This window comes from Coloeus monedula (genome assembly GCF_965178545.1).
Source record: "Coloeus monedula genome assembly, chromosome: 2".
Lineage (NCBI taxonomy): Eukaryota > Metazoa > Chordata > Aves > Passeriformes > Corvidae > Coloeus > Coloeus monedula.
The window spans coordinates 59,283,548-59,308,804 of NC_138782.1; the positions used below are offsets into that span (position 1 = coordinate 59,283,548).

Sequence of the window (25,257 nt, forward strand, 5' to 3'; positions counted from 1 at the left end):
ACATTACGCTGACCTCATTTCTGAGCCTAAGGGTCTGTCAGAGTTTCACATTGCAATGACAGATGGACACAGTTAAGCACAATACCTGTCTGAATTTCCAGCACAGGAGACAGCATTTGCTCTACATGCCACATAAAGCACGTGTTATGATCTACTGCTTAGCTGCTGCCTAAGTTGCAGAAGTGGGTGTTCCCTTCACTCTCTGCTAACTTCTGAAGTGACCAGCACATCAGTGTGCTGAAAGGGAGCATCCTTCATTTAGGGAAGCACAGTGACTGTTCTTGTATGAGAAACACCAGGGAAGATTCAGGACAAAAAGAAAAAAAGAAAAAAAAGAAGGAAAAAAAAAAGGAAAGAAATTCAAACCAAACCAAACCCAAAACCAGTCTCATCTCAGCTTGCAAACTCTCACACAGAGACCAGGCACAGTCTGGTATTTAAAGACCCAATTCTGGGGCCTGCAGCTAGAGATGAGAATTTCATTCCTGACCACAGGCATCCTGAATTCCTATTAATGGGATTAGTCTTAAATTCTTCTAAAGAAACATCCCTTCCCTCCCCCTTGCTCTCCCCTCCCATCTCCTTCTTCATACTACCATCTCCCAGTGAGCCAGATGGCAACTCAAGTTTTTCCTGGTGAACTAGGCTGACGCATAGGAAGGAGGAGGTTGCTCCATGTAATGCCTTCAGAGGAGATGGAGGCAGAACACCTTTGGTCAAAACAGCTGCTTCCCTTGCTAGAAATGGATGGACAGCAAAAACTGAGTGTGCAGCCAATAAAACAGGCAGGGAACATCTACAAAGATAGTTATGTCCTCCTTCTACTGCTCTATCCACACTCTTCAGATGATGTATGCTAATTCATAGCATAGAGAGCGAGAGAGGTTGTATTTTAATACTTGAAATAAAAAGAAAGTTTAAAACCCAAGTCACTTTTTAAGTAATGCAACAATTTCAAAAGAAAATTCACAGAGATATTAGGCTGCAAAGACTGCAGTTAACTTAGAAGGTGACAAAATAGGAAAATAGGAGGGGAAATTGGCACAAAATAACATGTATCTTTTTCTTCTGCTGACATTTCAGACAGCACCAGGGATGCAGTCCTTCTCAAAATTCCACAAATTAATAAATGAGACAAGCAAGTAATTATCCTGCAAGAAAGACAAACATCATGCAATCACTATGCTTATAAGAGGAATCTAAAACCCAACGTTCAGACTTTTAGGCTGGGTTTTGTACACACCTGCAGCTTCCTTTTCTTCCTTGAAAGACTTCCCGTCCAGTCACTGATGCGTCGCATTCGGTTCTTTAATGTATCCTTCTTGGATGCATCCTCGCTGAGGGGCTTAGACTTTCTGCACGGGAGTGTGTAGGAGGTGTAATGTGCAGGACTTCCCTGCTCTACCCTGGAGGGAACATCAATGTCTGAGGCAAACGAGACACGGTTGCTTAGGCTACCAGGAGTGTCGATATACTCGTCAGACAGTCTGATCCCAGGTGGAGGAGTGCTTTCCAAGTTTGTATCCTTATAGAGATCTCGGAGCGAGGAAAGAGATGAACTTTGGTTGAAGGACTTTTTGTTGTCACTTGCTGGGAAACTGGCATGAATGCTTGTATCTGGAGTGCTCCTGGTCAAATAAGAACCATCCAGCTCATTGATATCCCCAGCATTTCCCCAGAGAGAGTCATACCATGAAGACTCGGAGCTGAGGGAGCTTCCTTTACTAGACCGAAGCCTTGAATCGGTAGGTGATAGACGATGGCTTGAAGAACAGTCTACACTGGAGTTCCTCCTGACGTCAAGCAGATTATTTGGCTTAGATTCCAAGGCAGGGGAATACCTTAGCAACTGCACTGGCCCACTGGACTCCTCAGTTGGTACCTTGCTGTTGTTGCTGTTGTGGAACTCGACCCTCAAGCAACCATCCAGCTTCCCCAGAGTTTTAATGAGAACTTTCGGGCTCCTCCTGTCCTCTGATGGGGAGGCTGATGCAAGACTCTCATTCTTTCCGTAGCAATTTAAAATGTGGCCATTGCATTCTCGAGAGGCAGCATGATTACTTCCAGCTTGGAGGCCAATATAGTGGAAACCATTATCCGGCAAAAACACTGCATCATTCCCTTGGCAGTAGTCCCCTGAGGCATTTGTCCTGTGTTTGGCATGGACATTGCTTTTGGAGACCTTCATCACAGTGTCACCAAGTCTAGAGGAATAGGGCTGACTACTCTTGAAGTGTGAAAGGCAGCTTCTGGCAAGGGACCTTGATTTGTAGTTGGAGCCGCTGCTGGTATGTCCCCATCCATGCATAGAGCAAGACTTTTCATCTTTAGCATGAATGCTGCGAATTTTCAGAGAGCAAGGCTTCTGCTTGGCACCAGCTGTAGTAGCAGCATGATTTTTTGATCCCTGAAGACTGTACTGGCTTTCTGAATTCCCCATTTTCCACTAAATTAAGAAGAGTTTCATTAGAAACAATGGCTGAAAGATAGAGCAAAAAATAACAGGCCATTTTTACCCTCTACACAGGAAAATGCTTATTTAAAAAATGATATGAAACAATTGTTTCAAAAAAAAGCCATTAAATGGCCATGTTCAACATTAAATTCATAACTGAACTTATTTTAGGGGCAAGCTAGGAAAGCCTATTTTCTCTATGGTTCATTACCCTTCTGTTATAAAGCTGGAATCCTACTCCATTGAAATCCTGTCAACACCTTCCTCTACCCACACCCTTGGCAACATCCTTTTCTTATAACTTACAAAATCTCTGGCTCCCAAGAACAATGGCATAATGAAAGGGAGACAGTAAGATAATCATAACTTAGATGTAAAGTGAACTGTACTTTCAGGGAAATGCCTTCTGCCAACAGACAAGCCCACTGCAGTTTCAGCTTGACTGATTTCTGTGCAACCAAGCGTTGCCTCAATAAAATGTTCAGTAAACCCGAGCTATGTGTTTAAATGTAGCTAATCTAGGAGAAAGAAAAAAATCCCATGCCAAAAATCAGACAAAAAATGACTTGGTTAGCAAATAGCCTCATCTTCCACTACAGCACAAAACTGCATTATGTTCATTCAGTTCAGCACAGTTTGACAGTTCACTTGGTAAAATGCTCTTCAGCTTTTCACAGTGTTTGCAGTGAATAGCACACACTGGAGCAGTTAAGTTTCCCCACTGAGGTGACTGAAGATTTCAAACCTACATAAAGTGCACCCCAAAGTAAAAAAGATCGTTCTGTTCTTTTTGTTACTCAGAATGAATCTCCAGTGTTTGTAACATACAGGAACAACACCAAAATGCTTTTTCCATTGGCACTATGCTTCTTTACACATCATATCTCAGACTATCACGCGGAGGAGGATACACTGCTGCCTCATAAAAATTTCATCAAAATAAGCCACTGCGAAAGCACAATCTGATCTTCTAGAGTTTGTGTGTTTTCACATCCCTACTTCAAGCCCTTAGCATTTTTAGGTTAAAAGTATAGTATAAAAGAAAGAGCAAACCTGTAGGAACACTCTCAAGCATGGGCACGGTTAACAGTCAACATGCTCTGCACTGTCTTCGTGGCCAGCCACTATGCTTGCCAAAACCAGAATGGAGTTGCACACAGCCTTCCTAGAAAACACAGAAAAAGACAGAAAAAGGTTTTTAGTCAAATACAACTTACACTTCAGTCCAGCTGTATGTAAAATTAATAAAAAAGAAAAAAAAATCAAAAGTTACAAATTAAGAGAAGTCTGATGAAGAGGATTCCTGAACCTTAGACATACACTTTTATAAGCAAACTTTGACAATTGACATTGAAGTAGTAGAAATAAGTCATTGAATAAGTGTTTCATTTTCTAATTTTGTCCTTCTCTCCTCCCACTGACAAGTGAGGACAAACTTTCATCCCTCTACAGTTTTCCTTTTGTAAGACCAATTACAGTTCATGGTACTGTGCAGTGGTCCACTACAATGTGGACCAGGCTGATCAGAGCCATGTCCCACAGCATCTGTTTATCTTTCCCATGCCTGGATTCCAACTGTGACCTTTGCAGTGAAAGGCCACCATGAAATCATTCCAGCAGCCACCCAGTAACCTCCCTCTTTAGGTCTGTTCTGATTTTAAGTTAATCTGCCAGTAAAATAAGAAAAAGGCTGCACCAAGCATTGCACAGACCCAGACGTAACAAGACCCAAGCTCTTCCTAGCCCTCTGAAAGTACTGGCTCTTCACTTGGCACACAAAGATCGCAACTCAAAGCAAAAGGACCAAATCTGGATCTCACAGAACACACCAGCAGTTTAGGGATTGAAATGCTCCATAGAAAAGAAGTAATACAAGATCTTAGACCCAGTTTTGGAACATACAGTTTAGTCAGAAACCAGTCTTAGTACACCACCAACAAAATTTTTCCTTTCTGCCTAAATTCCATGGCTACTGTTCGTAATTTTCAACTGAATAGCTACTTCATTTGAACATGCTGGGTTTTGCTCTCATTGACCCTTCTTCTGGCTATTTACTGTATAAGAACCTTGAAAGGGTTTAAAATAACTCATTGGTATGTAGCTAACCTTCCCAAAAACAAAGGTAAAGGTTGCAGACTAGAACTAAAAACAGTCTTAACAGCAAGCCTAGAAAAATTTTAGCAAATAAATCACTTAGAAGAGATAGAGCATGATAGAGATGCTACAGACCTATAAACATGAATTAATGCCTGTTATCACAAAGGTATCTGATAAAACAGATAAGCCACAGAAATTTCATCTTACACTCAAAAAAAAAAAAAATCTGTAGCTTTCTTATTCTCCCTAACAGTTTGGAAGTTTGCTATTTATGACACCCTTGCCTGTGCAGGTTTGATCTGTCTATGCTGCTAAGTGCACTCCTCTATGTGCACAGTTTTTAAAGTGTCATATGCAACTTGGATTGAACAAAAGACTATTGATTCAAGGTTAGCAGAAGACAACACACAAACTTCCTAAGCTCCAAGCTCCTGAACAAATTGTGAACACCCAGCAGAACTCTCTTCCTATATCCAAGAGACACAGACAACAAACAAGCAATGAGTTTACATTCGGAATTCCTCATCTGGGAGAAGAAAGTACATTCAACAAGTGGGCTTTGAGGGGCTTATATCTATTCATAAGGAAACACTGAACTCAATTTGTTTTAAGAAACAGGCAAAAAGACCATCTGGTCTCCATAGCGATTGTGCAATGATTAGCTAATCCTTTTAAAGGAGTAGGTAGCAAGCAAGCTGCTGTCATGAACCTCAAAAGACAGACTTTCAATTCTTCAAGGCTCAAGCTGTGGCTACCAGGGTCCACTGTACGTCTCCAATACACAGGCCACACAATGGGTGAGGGAATAAATTTATCTCCAGGTACAATGTCTACAAAACAGTGTCTCAGTCTGTGCAGGAATCAGTCTGCACTACAACAGAACAGTCAATAAATTCCACAGAAATAGCCCCAAGGGATTTTTATCAGCATCCCAGCCATTCTGAGTGTCGATAGGCTCAACATCCGGGCATACTGCGGTAACACATAGGGGCATCTCTGAAGCTGCACAAAGACCATCAACCCTGGAAATCAGCTGTCATGCCTTTCTGTTGCCTCACACTTGTGTGAAGCAATTTTATTTCTGTTACTTCCAATTAGTGGGAGAAGAGCAGAGCAAGTCAGCTTATACCCAAAGGCTGCATGATACAGGAGCAGGGTGGTGGTCATGGACAAACTCTGGCTGTGCTCGCTCCAAACACTCATGTGTTTTACACTATCTCTGGAAGCCCTGGAAATTACAGTGCAGGGGACAGAGTTCAGCTTCAACTGTATTTCTCACAGCTATCCACTGCTGCAGAAGACATGCTTTTCTCGTTTCCTATGCAGAGGGATGAACACTTCTTGTAAGCAAAACCAGTTTCTATAAATATTTTCAGCAATTATAATCAACACAATTAGAAAGCAGTTCACCGTGCCTGAAGATGACTATTAAGAGTTTATTTGCTTTCAATTATAACCACATTCCCTAAAAAAGAAGTTTTCAATCTTTACCCTGGTTCCCCTTGACACATTCGAAAAAACCCAGCTATGCAAACATACTAACCCAGGAATCCCATGATCCCCACCACACCCAAACATTAACACCAGTCATAACCCTAGAGCTAAAAATGTATTTCCCCACCTTGAGGCTTCTCCACATAAAGCTCTCCTAGACGTTTTTCACTTCACTTCACAACACAAACACACAAGCTCAAGCACTGTTTTGAAGAAGCGTCTGCAACCTCTATTCCCTCATTATTACCACCACAGCTGGACTGCTTTACAAATGCTAGAGGAGAAAACTACTTTCATTAAGGTGAACACACATACAGGTAGTGCTCAGAAATTGCGGGGGTGCTTTCCTCTCCAGTCTTAATCTCCCAAAGGTTTCCAAACTTGACTCACTAACCATATTTCAAGCAAAACTGAATCACAATAATAATATCCCAGTACTAGGTTTGCTTATGAGATATAACAAGGAATTATTGTCTTATGAATTGGTGGGAGATCTGAGTCAAGGGAGACAGGCTCCTGCACTGCTCTCATCTGCTATAACGGGAACACATACCAAACATGATTTTGCTACTGTCATGCACCTGCTTCCCATACAGTCACACTAACCGGGCTGAGACTCTCCAAAACTACAGGTCAGAAAATGGCAAGCTTCCAGATGGGAAGACATCAGTAGGCTGAATGCTCTACAACCACAGTCAGCATCAGACTGTGGCCATAAAAAGGGAAGAGGCTGTGGAATCATCTTCCTAAGGAGGTTCAGCAGATTTGCCTGACTGGGTCTGTCTCAGTCCCACCACCCAGGATGTTGAAAGAGCTCAACTAAAGTCAACCCTAGCAATGTTAAACTTTAGTCTGGATCATGAAGTTACCCACATGAGACAAACACATGTACCAAAGCTAAGTGTCTGATGCATTTTGATGCCTTTATTCCTCTGTGTGGCTGGTGAAAACAAACTTTCACTGGTAGATGAATAATAAGTGATCTTCAAACCACTTACCCCTGCTGAAGCTTCCCCAAAAATCTACTGAAGAGTTACAGAGAAGTTGAGTCTCACTTTACTATACATGTCATCTGTGCCAGAATGGCAAAACCAATAAAAACTAAAATAAAACAAAACAAAATAAAAAATAACAGTATGGATGAGTGCAGATGAGGCTAACATCATCCCATCAAATTGGCACCACTGAGGGCTCATTAAAAAATGCAGGTACTCCTGACACTCTTTAGTGCTACCAAGAACAAAACTCTTCATGCACAGTAGAAGAGCTTACATTTAATACCCCCTATCATTAACAAGGAAAAAGCATTTAAAAGGAGAGCTAGATTAAGAGCTAAAAAATAGTTAAGAGCTAGAGCTAGCTGTCTCATCCCTGTAAAATAAGATCCTACATAGAATCATAGAATCATTAAGGTTGGAAACTATCACTAAGATCATGTTAATCCAGCACTGCCAAGTTCACCACTAAACCATAATGTCAGTCACATCCACATGCCTTTTGAACCCTTCCAGGGATGGTGATTCCACCACTTCCCTGGTCAGCCTATTCCAATGCCTGACCACCCTTTCAAGTGAAGATTTTTTTTTTTCTAATATCTAATCTAGAGTTCCCCCTGGCACAACTTGGGGCCATTTTCTTTGGTCCTGTGACTTGTTACCTGGGAGAAGAGAGCAACAGCACGACGTAGTTTTAACTTTTCAAGAAAAGCTTTCCTTGAAGAAAGAAAGAAAGAAACTAACCAAGTATTTTATTTTTACTTGTAGCTTTAGCAGCAAGCACGTCCACAAACTCATTGGACTTCCTTCACGAACAGGACTCCTCTCACCTGCCCTGCTGCAGTTCCTTTCAAGACAGGATAGGACCAATCCTGGAATACCTGTCACTGGTCAGTCCCTCACAGCTACCTCCCCAGGTATGAGCACTTACCAAAGAAAGGCAGAGCTTCAACTCACCCTGCAGTGACAAAAAGACTTATACAAAGGGCCTATACGGGCAGCATATATTCCATCAACTACTCTCTAGTGATGAAGCAAGAGGAGTCACGTGCTTTCTGCTGTGTTTAAAACCCACATTTCTACAAGGACAGGTAAGGGCTCCCAGCCATGGAGTGGGGCCAGTACGGCCACCTCTGGACTGTGCACAGAGAGCGGGGAGGCACAGAGAGGAGAAAAGGCAGCACCAGGGTCCTTACACAGGCAGCTGCCCTCAGTGCATGGCTCCTAAGTGCACCTCAGGAGACTGTCATCAGAACTAGAGGAACTGGGATAATGGAGAACCTGAAAGTATTTCAGAACAATAAAAAATGAAACAGAAAGTCCCCTGATTTTTAAGAAATTACCAACTTGTTTTCCTTTAACAGCAGATAAGGTTAGAAATGTTGCAGGGTTTGATGTACAGCAATTACGCTGGCAATTTATTACATCAGGAAAAGCTTTTTGTGTTATTTTTTGTTTGTTTGAATTGCCTGAGCAATTCCTGTATTTTCCTTCATACTACTTTTACATCCTCTTTCACCTAACGGTTAAAATGCTGTCCATTTTAAAAGGCTTACAAAGTCTTTGAGATTGTATATAACTAACTTCCAGATATTAATGTGTTCCTAAGTTTTCCAAGGAATCGCTGTGCTTTGTGAATTCTTACAGGGATACAGAATTACAGGTTTGAAGCTTTAATTAACTTTTAATCTACTTTGGCTTTTAATATGAAAGTAATACAGAATGCTAGAATGTGAACCTCCCCTCCCCTTCCTGCATGGCTGTGTATGGACGGATATGTGAAATTAATGAGGTTAGCACAACACTGTAGCTGGATTAAATGTGGAGTTTATTACTGGAAACAATCTACTGTATTTTTTTGAACTACGCACTTTGGTCACATGCTTCCACAAATCAGAAGCAGATTTCTTATTCCTGCAATCTCAATCACATTCCTATTATAAAAATATACCATAATAATTATACCACGGTACTCTTGGCAGGATACTTTGCATTATACACCACTGTATTCAAAGAATGAATAACCAAAACACCACAAGAATGCCTCTATTAAAAAAAAAAAAAAAAAAAAGACTACTTTGCCTTAAAAATTCAATTTGAAGCCAGAATACCTCACTCACTCATTAGTCTCTGTAGAGTTCTAGTCTCCTCTATTAGGAACTGTTTGGTAGCTTACACATCAAATTAAAGCAGATTGTTTTTCTCATTAAACATAAGTAGCCTTTATGACCCCAAACACTTCTTTTCACATTGTGAATTATAACTACATCACAGATGGACTTCTAATTTCACAGTTTAAGCAAGAAAGGGACACTCTCCTTTTCTGGTTTCTTCTCTTAAAATAACATTAATTCCAACAGCTCTACAGTGCTCCACATCTATATCACATCAGAATTACACATCCCGTACCTGGGATGTGATTCCTTCTTTCACTCAACCCATCACTCTAGGTCCAAGACACTGGCAGCTTTATTAAATTAGGCTTTATAGCTTTCAAGTTAGTGCAATATGGAAGGTTGAGTCAAGCCTGAAGATCCTTATCATATTACACCAGCACTGATACAATCTAAATCTCTAGGGACTTTTTTTTCTTTGGCAGGAAAAACAAATTTCACCATTTGTAAATGTTATTGAATTTATACACAGTGGCTAAAGTGCACATCCATTTAAATAAAAGCCATTAAGCTTGTTTGAAAAAAAAAAAAAAGAACCCACCAGAAACACCAGCTAACATCTTGGCTTAATGCAGTAGCTGCAGTAGTTAGAGAGTTGATATATCTAAGGGTCTATTTCCTGCGCTCAGAATGAAAATTAACTCAGTGATCTGAAAGATCTTCTCCACCTGCTTGGGTTGTAAGCACACTGCCAGGTCCTGGCGCAGGTTAACACCATGCTTTCAGGGGATTTCAAGGCCTGAGGCCTCAGGTGGGAAGGATGGTGCACCTGGAAGGAGCCAAGATACTCCAAGCAGGGGAGCCTGGGCTCCAACATCACTGCCCACCCTGGGCTGTGGAGCAACAACACTTTGGAGACTGGCCTCAAGTCTGCAGGCTTTGCTTAGACAAATTCCTGAAGAGGTCTCTGCCTCAGCCCTCTTTACCTACAGTAACGCCAGGAGGTGAGACTTGGACTTTCTGGTCAAGCTGGGATTCCCAATTCTCCACCAGGAACATTTGCTCTTCTCCTCTCTTGTCTGTTTCAGCAGCAACCAGTTCATTCTATCAAATACAACCACAGTCAGCAGGCAGCTATGGGGATATTCTCTCACATACATCCCCCAAAAGCTGTAGGTGCCAAAACATCAGCTTTGGAGAAGATAGGATAAAGGTTATTTTTGGGCTAGGACACAGTTCACAACACCATGAGAAGCCCCATACACCCTACCAAAGAAGAGAAGCAAATGGCAGAAAGGAAGAACAATCCAAGACAGGCACATTAACACATTCTGCCCATAAAGACTCTTTCTGGCACAACACATTCCAAGTCTATTGGAACAACTCTTAACCCACAGAATCAGAGAAAAGCCTCCTTTAAGAGCCGGCAGAACAGCATGTTTCAGGCTGAGGGACAGGGGCTGGGGTGGCTGCAAAACTCCCTGCTTGTCACCTATTACACAGCCTGCTCCATAAGTAGGAGGGGGAAACCAGGCTACAACTAGCATGGTCTTTTCTACTTCTCATTTTACACATTCATAAATACCTGAGTGTGTCAATTCCAAAGTAAATGCTTTCCTACCTTCAGCCCTGGGACTTCCTGAAGAGGACAGAGGATCTGGGAGTTTGACACCAAAAGTAAACTTGAGACACAGTCCCTTGGAAAATTGAAAGCAGACCTTGATTTTTGCATGCCAAGAGCTCTACAGCAGTAACACAGCTTCAGGCTTCCTTTCCTGTACCCCTGTAGTACCAGCATGTTACTCGCACATTAAAAGAACAAAAAGAGTACACTGAGAATTAGGTTTCCTCACTAAAAAACTTGCTTTGTAGCTTCACAGCTACAGACTGCCCTATTCAGAGTCCATCCTCCCATGGTACGTGGATACCCCCTTCCCACTGAAGGTGAGCAGATAGAAAAAATTCCAGCTCTTGCCTCTAAATTGTAACTTGCTATGCATTGTACAACATTATCAAATCATCCATCCTAAAGAGAAAGAAATGCATGATTTACAGAGTGAAGTCGCCAGTGTACAAAATTAAGTCAGTGACCACATCAGCAACAAGCATAAACAAAGTTACAAACTGTGATTGCATTGCAGTAACAATTAATCACCACTTGGAAAAAAAAAAAAAAAAAAGAAATCAAAGGAAACCAAAGGGGCAAAGGCACTTCTCCATTTCTTGGGCATTTTCCTCATTTTCATTTTGTCTGCCACAGAACATAGCATTTTCACTCTTTGTGTACAATTGTGTATTTAAAAAAATCACGTAGAAAGATCAAAACCTGTGCCAGACTTACCTCTGGCAGATGCAGAAGCTTTGGTTTTCCATACCATCCCAGTTCAGCAGTGGTAGTAGTGCTGACTGAAACTTTTTCCTCTAACACTACAGAAACATAACACCCTTGCTTGGGCACACTGTTTATTGTAAGTCACTCTAAGTATTACTGAGAGTAGACAGAAGAATAAGAATAAGAATAAGAATAAAAGAATAAGAATAAGAAAGATTCAGAGGGATTATTCAACTCACTTCACTGGAAGAGTCACTTTAACATAACAGAAACCGTAGTACTATTAAACACACTTTTTCATACTTTGCCTTAAAAAAAATCCAGCCCTGTCGTAACAGAGATGTAAAATAATCCCAGCAGTGGTTTATTTAGCAATTCAGGCATTGGAGTTTGACAGATGACCACCAAGAACTGTTTTCTGGAGGAAAACCATTCACCTTTGCTGCAGCCACCAATAGCGGAGGCAGCACAGGGGCTGCAAGTCCTGGCACCGCAGCAGCCCACTCTGCCCTCCGTTTTCAGAGACTTCCCAAGTCCTTCCCCACGTTTCTTTCAGTGCTCCAACTCTGGCCGGCAGCCGGAGAGCAGAGAACTGGCGGCTCTCCCCCAGCATCTCCCTCCCGGTCCCCAGTCCCGCTTACCTTCCCCAGGGCGCTGCCTGCAGCCTCCCGGGCGCCCCGCGACTGCCACGGGAACAGGGACACGCAGACACACAGCCTCTCCCTGCCCTGGGCATGCCAGGAAACTGTGCCTAACACTTCAGAACGCTCAGCCGTTGGGAACTAAAAACAGACCCTGCGCGAGGCTGGATGTATTTTTGTCTGCAGGCTACACACCCTCCTCCCGTTCAATTTTTTCCATTGGTGGAACAGCATGATGCAGGCTTAACCAGAGGGTGGTTTTCCACGGGCCGCCTGGAACGATTATGCGGGCCGGCCTGCCACGATGCCGGGCAGCCGCCGGGGAATACACCGTGACTGAGCTCTTGTCTGACCCCACATTCCTGAGCCTCCAAGCTGCTTCCACAGGAAAGCTGCTTGGAGCTTGGAAATCTGCTGAATTGCAAGGCGTTTGTCTGCCTGAAGGTAGCTCCAGGGTCTCCTCCTCCCTTTTCTTTTTTTTTTTTTCCTGGTCTTCTTTTGTGGGTTTTTTTCCTGGCTTTATTTTTTTTCCCCAGAAGCTTGTTAGGAGGGAGTAGGTATCCCTAACGTCCTTGAGTGAGACACCCTGGCAAAAATGTAATTCCTCAAACCACAGCAGAAATGTTGTAGTCATGAAAACCCACTCTTAGCAGCAGCTCCCGGTTCTGTTTTACAACTCTGCACAACAGCATCACGGATACAACCACAGACTGGCGCTCTCTTCCTTGCCACCTTCTTTTGTTCGACATTGACACTTTCCCGTGGACATGGTTTTTAATAACTGACCTTAGATAAAATGTGTCTCTTCATATACAAATAGCATCACCAAGTTTCAATATACAGAGCTAGGCTATTAATCTGTAGTTAGGTGCATGAACAATTGCTTTATTACCATAAAGCTCAAAACTTCACTGATTGCAGCAGGGGTTGGTGAACAAACTCAGCCAAAAAACAATGTATTTATTCAAATATTCTAATAAAATTGCAGAGTTACATTCAAGTGCCAAGTGTGAAAATACAGCCAAGTTACACTGCAGATGACGTGTTCATTTGAAAAGAAACACATGAACACTGTAATAAAAAGCATTAGTAACCCACAAAAGCCCAAATCAATATATATGTTCACAAAAAAGAAATAATGATTTGCACAGTAACAGAGCAATTGCCACCTGAAAGTAGACCCCTGTTTCACTGTGTCCATTATTCAGACTCACTACAGAGGAAACTCCAGAACCCAGTAGCTTTGAAGTAATTTGGAACAAAATTCTATTTAATCTCCAAAGCCCAGTTATAACTAACTCATCCACTGGAAAACAACAATTTGGATCTCTTCTCAAACTTCACAGGTTAACAATATTATCACTGAATACACTCTCCTCATCATGGCAAAGGTCAAATTCTTCCTTGAATTCTACTGACCTCCATTAAGTTTTCCATAAGCAAGTTCCACAGGCCAGTTTTTGTAAAACTTAATAGAGTAGTACATGACTTATGCCCATACTCCTAAATTCTACAACTGAAAATAGGTCTGTATATAGGGCTACATATCTGCTTGTTCTGGTAAAAAACTTCTCCCCCTGTGCCAAGCAGGCTATTTTCTTCTTCATATTCCTGGTACAGTTACATTCCTTTCACTTAATATTGCTGTGGTCCCATTATTTCACTAACAGGCCAGATCCAAATCCTGGGGCTAACATGGAAGCAATGACAGTTCACGAGAGTAAGTACCAGGTCTCTCTCAGGAGAAACAGTTGGCCTCTGGTCCTATCCCCCCTTCTCAGGGGGGGAGCATTTCCCCCCTTGAGCCCATCTCTTAGGTCATTAAATAAACCATGTTCAAATGATTCCTTAGATAAAATTAGTATCCAACCAGTCCAGAAGCCTTTCATCACCAGCTATTCTGTTGAATTTATCTTTCTTAAGGATGAATGTTCAGAAGGGTAAATAGTATTCCCAAAGATGTCTCTCCACCACCCTTTTCAAAAAACAGGGATTCTTCCTCAACTTAATGAAAAATACCTAGATCAACACAACCTAGGACCCAGCTGATTCCCATTAATGCTTCACAATCTTTCAGTAACAGGTAATAAGGTTGTCTATTCCCTTCCACTTCCATTTGCAGAGGGTTACCCCCAAATGTCGACAGACATTCTTACTATCAGTGCAAAACACTCAGTCCCGTACTTTCTCCTTCTTTAAGTTCACTGCATGTGATCATTCTAGTCCTAGGGGTCATTCAGCTATTTACACCATTATTTCTAATCTACCTGTGTATTCACTATGCCTTCCACTTTTTATCAGCCAGTTCCATTAATGCATTCCCTCTCTTTATGACAAGACAATCAACATTCATTAAATTTGGTCTTAAGACTCCAGTTGATACCCTCAAGTTCTCTTATTTTCAAATAAGGTTTATTTTCAAAATTTCACCTCTAATATACCTAACTGATTACTTTTAGCACATGGACATTGCATGCTAAAGGTGTACTTTTCTGACTTGTACTTGACTTTTTTGACAGAGTCTAGCTTGTAGGTTACAATATGAGGGTTCTTATTTATTACACTCACAAAACTGACTCTCCACATCCACCTTGTCCCCCTTTTCTCACCTGCTGCCTTGCCATTATCAATTTGGGACAACCTGATAATGAAATATTCTCTGAAGAACCACAAGGAATAGGCAAGCCCCAAGGTGAGAACAATAGATTAATCTCTTACTACTATGAGAAGTATTTACGCACCTCACAATCTTCCACAAATGTATTATCATCACAACATTGCTGGGAAAGAGATGGGTGTCATTATCCTTATCTTCTAAAGACCTGCTAGGTCACACAGGAAATTAAGGGGTATTTCAGTACAGCAAGAGGAACCCCCATAGCTTGTGTTAAAGTATGTCTCTGATAGTTTAATGGCTCTTAACATCTCTGTTTTGCAATAAAAACAAACTGCAGATTGTGCAGAGAAACCCATAATGGAATTAAAAATAAAGTTGTGTGTATTAATTTTGAAAATTCATTTCTCTCCATCTATAAAGATGTTTTAAAGCCACTTAATTTTATAGATGGAGAGAAATGAATCCTCAAAATTAAAGACAGGAATTTTAACCTATCTTTCATAGCAGTTTTACACTACAAAACCTTAGATTTTACTTCAAAAGTGCAAAGACACACCACTGTCACCACAGTTTTGTTTCCTAAGCAATTGAAATCCATGAAGAAAAAGATAGAAAATGGACATATCCCCAGCATTCATGCTGAGACGATCACACGCCTCCTTCCCTAAAGTCAGCCTACTTTCAAATAACTATGCCACACCTATAAAATATCTTTTCCTAGACATAGTCCAGTCTGTTTCTGAGATGCCAGTTCTCCACTTTGCTTCTTGCCCTCTCCTGTCTGGTTCACCTGACATTGATACAGCTGAGCTGTGTGAAAATCCCTGATCCATAAGGTCCCTCAACTAATAATCAACAGATGGGTGCTGGATGGGCACATGTGGAAAGGTATCAGTGTCTTGCCAATCAAGGCTTAACCACAGACTGTTACAGTACACAGATGTGTACAGAGTCTTCCCATGAAATCCAAAACAGGTTCCCATGCTCTCTGAAACAGAATCTGTGTAGGAATAAAAGAAGTTTGAAGTAATAAATTTGGGTTCTCAAATCAGAAACCTCTAATGGAGCTCTCAAGAAAGCTGGGAAGCTATGCTATACTAAGTGTAACTAATGCTAAAAAATAATTGCATGTTATTGTCAACAGGATAATAAACAGAGATGAGTTTCAAAGCCTTGCTGATCTCATGACTGAAACATCTGAATCATGTAACATCTGCTAAAGAAATATTCTCATTAAACTGTACTTAAGATCCATTCTTGATATGTTTGGCCTTGAAGTGGAATGCGCAAGAAACACAGAGGTCTCCCATTCAGCCAGCAGTGAAGGCAAACCTTACACCCCATGAAATTCTTCCATAAAGACATCAGTTCAGTTTCTGAGAACTCAACTTTCTGCAAGCCGGTGGTCACACACTCAACTTTCTAGTCTCATCTCAAAATGCTTATCAGACGTAAAATGACAAAAAATGATTGAAGTCATTCACTACTTACTTCTGATTCAGAGGAGTTTGGGAAAAGAGTAAACAGGAGACTGTGTGTTAGCCCACTTCTGCTCGCCAGAAAGCAGTGATGATCTCTTACTGAATGAGATCATCAGCACAAGTTTAACAGCTCTGGCTATAGGTCAGAAGAGATGTTAAGCAACGAAAACATGATGTACATGACCACAGTTTTATACCCTTGGTTATCACAAAGACTTAAAATGCCCTAAGTGCCTACTATGTTTCTGTTAGTCTCCTGTTCTCTCTGTGAAATGCTGTGATGAAAGAGATCAAAGGGATTCTCCCCATCCCCACCTCCCTGTGGAGTCAATGTGCCCTTGCCCAGCTCAGCAGAGGGGCTGCTGTACAGACACTCTCCACACACACCTTGTGTCCAAAACAGGGAGAATCCACTGCCATTTAAGGCATGCAATAAAACACATGATGTGTTCAACATTTGATGTTGAAAGCGAGATGGAATTTTTCCTTTCTTTTTATGTTGCACGGTTCTTTAGCATTGCCATTGACGAGGGCTTACTATTTGTGGTTATGATCTATTTTCAAGTGTTACAGAGAATAGTTGGGGAATCGAAGTGCCTCTAGTCACTGTCTTATTCCTTTCAGCACAATTAAATTAAGAAAAATAAAGCATGATCACATGATGGCAAGGCACATGGCATGAGCATTACTGAAAAATGGGAAGATAGGAGAGGGGGAAAAAAAGCTAAACTATGCAGCACACTTATCTCTTCAGTTTCAACAACTAAGCATGCTGGATTTGAGAAGCCTGGCATGCAATGATCCACCAGTAATCCTGCACTTGGGACTGGCTGGGGTAGAGCTAATTTTCTTCACAGTAGCCCCTATGGAGCAGTGTTTTGGATTTGTGACCAAAGCAGTGGTGATAGTACACGATTGTTTACGCTGTTGCTGAACAGTGCCTGCACAGCATCAAAGATTTCTTAATTTCTCACTCCATCTTGCCAGGGAGCAGGTTGGGGTGGGCAAGAGGACACATCTGGGACAGCTGATCCCAACAGACCATGTAATCCCACACCATATAATCTCATGCTCAGTAATAAAAATGAGGTGCTGTTTTGACAGGGTTCTCATTGCAGCATCTGAGACCAACAAGGCCCTCACAAGGGTTAACCCCTGAGACAAAGGTTGCCCTCAGAAGCAGTGGTACCCACATTGACAGAGAGGCTTGCCCTGCACAACTGCAAAGGCTCACACTTTTTAATAGTCTTTTTTTATTTAGAACTAACAGTAAAAACTGAATTTTTGAAAAACAAAGTGATACACAAGAACAAGGCTGGAACCTGTCCTAAACAGTACTTGCTACATCCAGTATCACTAGAGCAGAACTGATGCATCTCTTTTTGACAAGCACTCTACTTCAACAATACACTTTTTCAGTATACAACAAACAGTAACAAATTTGAGTTAACCAAATCATTTTAATTAACTAGGCATTTGTTTCTTCCAAGCTGTAATTAAAAGCTCTTTTATTGCAATAGATACACATAAAAAGGTTCTCAATTTAGGACAGCTAATTTGTAGGAACAAAAATCTAAAGCTTGGACAAATCTCATAACAATATGAATGCAAATAGTTTTGGAATACATTATGTTAAAAAATGAGAACTGATGCCTTCCCACATGCCATTTAAAAAAACTTTTCTATTAAACATGTAAAAATATTTGAAGGTGGAGTCATTTGTCACAAGAATATACTAGGAGATCTTACAAACATAAATATTTACAAAGCACACATGTTATTTCACATTGCATTACTACCATTGCTTGTTCCATTAACTGATCCAACAGACCAGCTAATTGCTTGTGCAAAATTGACTATTTGCTGTCACCCATTCAAGACAGAAGCACAAACATTTGCTGGGGGCTAGGAAGCTTTAAGGGGTTGTTTTCCAACCAAACCTATTAAATAATTATTATATAATTTTTCTTTAGAATACTGATCATTGGTTCATCAATTAACCTAGAAAAATCTTAATACATAAATAAATGCTACAGAAGGATAAGTACAGCAAAGTTTCTAAGAAAATTGTGTCAAAACACTGTTTGCTTCAATAGCATGAACCAAAAGGCATATAAAACAGATTGCTGCATAATGAATTTCAACTCAAGTAGTGCTGAATATGCACATGATTTTATGGGATGTTTCAAGACATGAATGTTTCCCCAGAAGTTTCAGATCCTAGCAAATTCTGCCTAACAATACCTCTAATAATTCTGTTTGTAGAGAAGCACTTCAAAATGCAAAATAGGAAATCAACACAACAGAAGGAATATTAAAGAAGTCAAGTTTGAGGAAGGGAGGTTGTTTACTTTTTTCGAGTCTTGATAGTGGTTTCTCATTATAGCTAGCTGGAAAACATACTAAAAGTGGTAAATGGCAGTATTAGCAGCTTATTACAATATCATTAAATTAACTAAAAGAAATACTGGGGTGTAAAAGCTAGATGAAGTCTGGCTAACATGTGTTGCTTACACCCACACACACTGCCTCAACAGAGCAATGCACAAATCCTGCAAAGCTATTTGCCTGAAGCAGAGTGAACAATGAGAGCAAGTTCAACATCTGCCAGGGTGTCCAACTGCTCACAACCATTTTTCTGGTCAGAGGGGGCATTGTTTAAGTTGACAGGTTCCTAATGGCCTGAATTATTTAGCAATTCTCAAAAGACTCTTTCTACTCATTAGAGAGGAAAATGCGAACCACCCCAGCCAGCATTCCCTTGCTCCCCGGGAGCCGATCATGCTAATTGAGGAGAACATCACAATGTGTCCCATTTTAATCACATGAGTTAAGCAGGCAGGAGGCTTCTATTATCCCCCACCCTACAACGAAAGATGGAGGGCGCCAGCTCCCACAATAATATGCACCTCGGTTTATCATCATTTCGATGTTTTTTAAAGCCTTCAGTTTGAACAAAGAGGGTAGATATGTGTTGCTGCTAAGCACTACACCCACCAAACTAAGCAGAGACGTAAAATACATTAAAGAGAAAATTGAAACACACAGCTTGAAGGCCAAATGCTAAGTGAGCAAAAGTAAGCATCTCAACATATGGGAAGTTAGGGGGAGGCAAAATAGCTGTTTATTGATTTTTTTTCTTCTCATCTACCATATGATAGATGACAGGTATAAACAAAATAGAGTAGCAGCACAGTGGTTACAGACAAGTGACACTCCTAGCTAAAGATCCAGATCTTTCAAACATATTCCCACTTCTAATATACATAGAAATTAAGGGGAATGCTACGAGTAGCAGCAGATTTACCTATAATGGATTATTTCTCAGTCACTTAGGAGCAATCAAACATGCTCTGCAGCAGTAATTATCTCATCTAATCCTAGCCTTTCTCAACATGGGAAAAAATGCAAGTCTTACCATCAGCAAGAGTGTCTTATTTTCTTCACAGCCTCCAAAATTTGGAATCTCTTCAAAACCTAAGATCTGAACAGAGTTCCTCATGTAAACTTCATAAGGAATGTTAGTGCAGTAATTAGGAATGCCTGCAATAGACCTCTTTTACCAAAACACAGACCATGTGTGAGAAGAAAGAGATTTACAAATGCATTCAAAAGCTATAAGGGAAGGAATGTAAATATTTGGTAATTACCATACAGAACACAACAGCTATAGGGAATTGCCAATTTGATGGAAGGACAAATGGAAGGAGAACACTTCCAAATTAATATTATTACTTCTGTTCCTAAGCAACCACAATATGAATAAGAAACAGCAAAAATTAATTACTTTAATGCATATAATAGGAATTCAGGAAATTCCTTTCTTAAAGAGGTGCTACAAAGATAAGCCTTTTAATCAACATGATCAAAAAGTAAGCCACCAGTTTACTTAAAAAATCTTTATTTTGTCATCTGCATATAAACATTTCCAGAAGCAGAAGATTAAGTCAGCGAGCTAAATGGAAAAACATAAAATCTTCTGCCGGTATGGCATTGGGATTAAATAACTAAAAGCCCAAAAAAGCAGAGAGACAACATGATGCCGGCCTATTCAGCCATAAAATTCATTTCCAATAACCACATTTCAGCATGCAGCTTAGATCATACATAGTATTTTCCTATTTGAGAGCGTGCAAGATTGATTGTTACAGGCACAATTGTCCCATACACAGGCAAACAACATGTAAGGAATGATTAAATCAGCAAGATTCCCCCACTGAGCCTCCTACACAAGCTTACACTCAGGCAAAGGAGAGGTGGGGTCTCTCAAGAAACAAAAGCAGAGGATTATGCGAGAAGCCCAAGACCATCTGCACAAAGTCATGTGGCTAGGGATTTCCTCTTCCCCTGGCTGTGTGCTGGCCATCCTTTCCCACTTACAGTCTGAGCTGCATGGTGGGCAGCAGAGCTGGACTTAATTCCCAGCTCAGGGACAAAAGAGAGTCAGGGACCAGGGGTTTTTGAGGCCCTCTTTGCCCATACTTACTGCCTTCCAAGCTAAGCCACTTAGGGATGTAATCCTTAATACCCCAATGTGCAGAAGTTCATAATGTCTGGGTCATTGCAAAATTCTGCATACCCTCATCCCAGCCCAGCCCCTCTTGCATTCCTGAGAGTGGAGTCAGTCGGGCATGGTCACCCTACTTCCACTCACCTCCCAGGCACAGAGCAGGGGGCTTTTCCGTGCAACCATTCTCAGAAAGACACAAGCCTTTTCCCATGTGTATCCCAGCTTCATGTGAATTAACAAGTGGAGCATCAGAATTTTGTGTTTTCTATTTTCTCTAACTCATTTAAATTCCTTTCTCCTCACCTGAGGTAGAAAGATCAGGGAAGAAAAAAATTGTTCTTGACCTCAACAGGATATCTTGTTAGGTTATGGCAGCCTCAAGGACTCCTTCCTGGCATCTGAGAAGGGGGTTACAACTAACATTCCTGTTGTTTCACTTTTTCCATGAGGCCCAGAGGGTAATTCTACAGCATTTTTCCAAACATAATGAAACATTAACTCTATTTGCAGTAAAGGCAACTCACAAAGCAATCTTTGGATGCTCTTTGACTTCAGTATCCCTAAGCAATGTGCTGCCGCAGATCGGTTTTTCAAAAGTGCTCAACACTTTCTAAACAACACTCATGCTGTGTGAACAGTCTGCTCTGTGGCAGCAATTTCTGAGTCCTGACTGCTCTCTCTCTCCTTATCAAGCTGCGTTTTCAGCTTCCTGAAATATTATTGCTGACATAATAGCATTGCTGAGACAGAGCCCAATCCAAGCCAACCACAGATAATAGAAAGACTTCAGTGGGCTTTGGATCAGGGCGAAAGTAGTGAAAGTACCCAGAGGAAGAAGTCCCTGCTTTTCATTTCAGAATGGTCCTTAGAACATGCCTTGCTTGAGGTATTTTATTCTTGACCTTATGGCAGGCTGGTAAGATACACTGAAGCAATATATTGAAATATATCCCTCATCATATCCTTAATTCAGATTATTGCAACTTTACTATCTCAAATTTGCAGAAAAATAAAGAAAATTTAAAAATTAAAATCAAGAAAATATTACATTAAGCAAACTCTCATCTTGTTTAATTGTGCTAAATACAGAAAAAGAATACTCCATTCACCCAACACACTCACTACGTACTGAGTTTATCAATTCTGGCATCAGTTTTGCAATACACATGAGACAGTCTGCAACCTCTTCTTGCAGGCTGTATTTGTGAAATGCAAGATGACCTCAGGATCATCCCCAGGAAATCCTTAACTCCTCGCTATTCATCAAAAATATTAAGCAGTCATTACTTTCCAGGTCAAATCAAACCTTGTTAAATACCCCCCAGAGAGATATACAAATTGGTCAACCTTCCAATGCAAGATTCATGTCTGGACCTAGATTTTGAACAATATTCAAAAACAAGGAATGTCTGGATCTCAAGGTTTTACTTAATTGTGTCTGGAATAAATCAAATCCACAGTCTAGTTTGCACTTCAGCTCTACATTTCTGAACTGCTTCCAGCGTAATATTTTAATCTGGTCAAATCACTATTTTTAGTAAGTAGAGGTAGTAAAAAGTTTTCAAAAATCATGTGTTTGATAAAATAATTTTCTTGAAATGTGAAACTGGGGTGGAGGAGGATGTCCATATAAAAATCTGCAAGATGTTTTGGTAACTTACCATTTTTCATTTTTCCACAACAAACTTCTATGGCTGACAACTATGGTTTTGATAAATGAACACATACACAGAGAAAAATATGCAGAGTGCCTCATTTTCCATGTGATGGTCTGTATTGCAAAGTTAAGATCAACTGTCATAGCTCAATGTCCCTGACAGGCAGCAAGCCCTCTCTAGCAGGGACACTTGTTGGGCCCACCAGCATCTGAAGAAGTGAGCAACACTACAATAGTGTGACAACAGCACAGTGCTTTGAATATACCATGTCAGTCCCAGTTATAAAGTTTGTAGCTGCTACAGCAAACTAACACCTCAACATGAACAAAAGTGAAAACTCAGCAGTGACCCCTTGCAGAATTCCAAACATTTTTGAGTTTGTTCATTGTTACTTTGTCAAGGTACACACAAATAGACAATTTTAACTGGGAGGAATTCCATTACTAGGAAATGAGAATGGCCAATTAACCAATGGTCATTCCTCACCGTAAAAAAAAGTGTTTCCCGATTCTCAGAGAGACCCTCCTGTGGCTTCAGGTTGTACCCATTGTCTCTGGTCCGGATGCCAGGCAACACTGAAAAGAGCCTGACTCCATCTTCTTTGCACCCTCCCCTCAGGTATTTCTACATGTTGGTGAGACCCCCCCTGAGCCTTCTCTCCTTCAGACTGAACAATCCCACTTCTCAGCCTTCCTTAATCCAAGAGGTGTTTCAGTCTATCATCCTTGTGGACCTTCATCAGACTCTACCCAATACCTCTATTTCTCTTTTGTACTGGGGAGCCCAAATGTGGACACAGTATCTCAGATGTGGCGTCACCAGACTTTAGAGACAGAAAAGCAGGAGAACTGCTGGTCTGGTGTTTTGGGGGGTTTTTTGTTGGTTTTTTTTGTTTGTTTTTTTTATGGTTTTTCTTTCACTACTATTGCTTAAGAAAACTGTTACTGCAGAAGAGGTGAGGTTCAGAAGTAGTTGCACAAACATGCAAGAGAAGGAGGGAAACCAGAAATTCATCTTCACACTTTCTGGCACAGAGGCTGAGAAGCCCTTAAGCCAAATGCCTGTCACCTTTTGCTAGCCACAGGCTGATGGGAAAATGGAGATGATGGACAGCGCCACAGCAGGAGTCTGACTAGAGCTTTCTGGCCAAAAGCTCAGCTGCCAAGCTCCCCACGAGGCCAGAGCTCCTCTGCCTTGGCATGGAGAGAAGCCCAGCACCACTAAAAGGCAAAGCTAGTAAATGTGGCTCACCGGCTCACCCATTTAGTGCCCTTTATCATGCCTGCTTCCTACAGGTTTCTGTGATGGCCATTATAGACAGTGAAAGAAAGCAGCTGCTTTATTTATATCCTTTGTCAGGAACAGGCAAAATGTCTTTCTCTCCTTGGCTCTGAAATACAAGGAATTACAAACAAACACAAATGGATGTATGTGCATTTCCTAAGGACAGAATTACAAATCCAACTTTGTTCCTGTGAAGGAGATCCATCTCCCTTTCAAGTAGTCCCTACAGAAGACCTTCTCATTCTGCAAGTACAGGCTGAGCATCAAATTTGACCTATCACAGCACGTAGCACTTTCCCCCTGCTTTGTACCATCATAAATGAATGCACAAGACAGAAGGATCTTGAGAGATGTTCCCTGCTTCAATCACTTTTTGTTCAAGAATAAAGTGCAAACAGCAGATCTGGTCATGCCTCTGTCATTCATTCTTATTGGTTGAGGAAATAAGAAGTAGTTATAATAAAGCTTGTCTCAAGTACAACCGGCAGGGAGAATAGTCTTTCCAAAATACTGGAAGTTGTTTTAATTAAACACCTGAGTTCAGAGCACTGACTCAGAGGATGGCATTTCTGGCAAGCATACAACGTGGACTAAGAAACATGTATTGTGTTGTTACTCTGAGAAACAGAATTCCATATGACTCCAGAAGTACCATTTACTAGCCAGGAAATGCAATTTCTGTGGAGAAAAGCATTGTGTGGCTCTTTGGCTATGCAAAGATTTATATTTAGAACTATCGAATTTTCCTTTCTTTCTGTATCATTGCATTTCTCATACTACACCAAGCTTAATGTAGGTACTCTTAGGAAGCCCATAAACAGCAATTTTCTTCCTGTACTTGGCTGGTACTGCTCAGCCATTGTACTGCTTTTTCCTCTCCCCTCCCTGGGGACTAGAAGCACCAGGTCCTTTCACTTTCTCTTATAATACAAGTCTCACTCAGTATTGTTTTTTCTGGTTTCTATTGCTATTTTTTACTCTGTGAGGTGATGTAGCCATTTTGGATCCAAATGAGGTGGTAGATGAAACAGTAACTTTATCCTGCAAGTTCCAGGTTGATAGCAGAACTGGGGGCAGCTAAAACAGTGAAAAGATGAACCCCTTCTCAGAAAAACTAAGTGCAAAACCTATGAATTCATATTTGGCTGACTCTAAACCATGAGGTCATATGTAAGATTTTTCTTTTAAATTAATATTAGGTTAGTCTTTAAAAAAAACCAGAAAAACTAACTCTTGTGCTATTTTGAAACAAATTGGCTGCTAACACCTAAAAGTCCAGCTGCAGGACAAACAAAGACAACCACAATGCCAGACTGTCATCCCTACATCAGGAGTAACTTCAATGAAATCAATGCAATTATTCTGAACAAAAGAAGGAAACGCTGGGAAAAAAAGGACAACCAAGCTCTTTTGCTTAATTTAATTCACCTATTTCACACAGTTTCATCTGTTTCTCTGCTTTCTCTGTATATTAGATGAAGACTGAACCTGTGAGCACCCTGGAACGTGGGAACTGAGAAACCTGCATTTCAAGAACACATTGAAGATGTTCATGACTTATGTAAGTTAGTTACATTAT

General features: G+C 40.9%; 1 protein-coding gene across 1 annotated transcript in view; it reads right to left on the reverse strand.

Annotated features, from left to right (window-relative positions):
• Positions 1 to 3,532, reverse strand: part of TIAM2 (TIAM Rac1 associated GEF 2) — an 87,815-nt gene extending 84,283 nt beyond the window's left edge. Inside the window, exons 1-2 of the mRNA XM_082303171.1 lie at positions 3,509 to 3,532; positions 1,244 to 2,446 (exon numbers count right to left, since the gene is read on the reverse strand). Of these exons, the coding sequence (XP_082159297.1) occupies positions 1,244 to 2,440 (1,197 nt within the window). The 5' untranslated portion in view covers positions 2,441 to 2,446; positions 3,509 to 3,532. The remainder of the gene's footprint in view (positions 1 to 1,243; positions 2,447 to 3,508) is intronic.
• Positions 3,533 to 25,257: the final 21,725 nt, after the last annotated feature.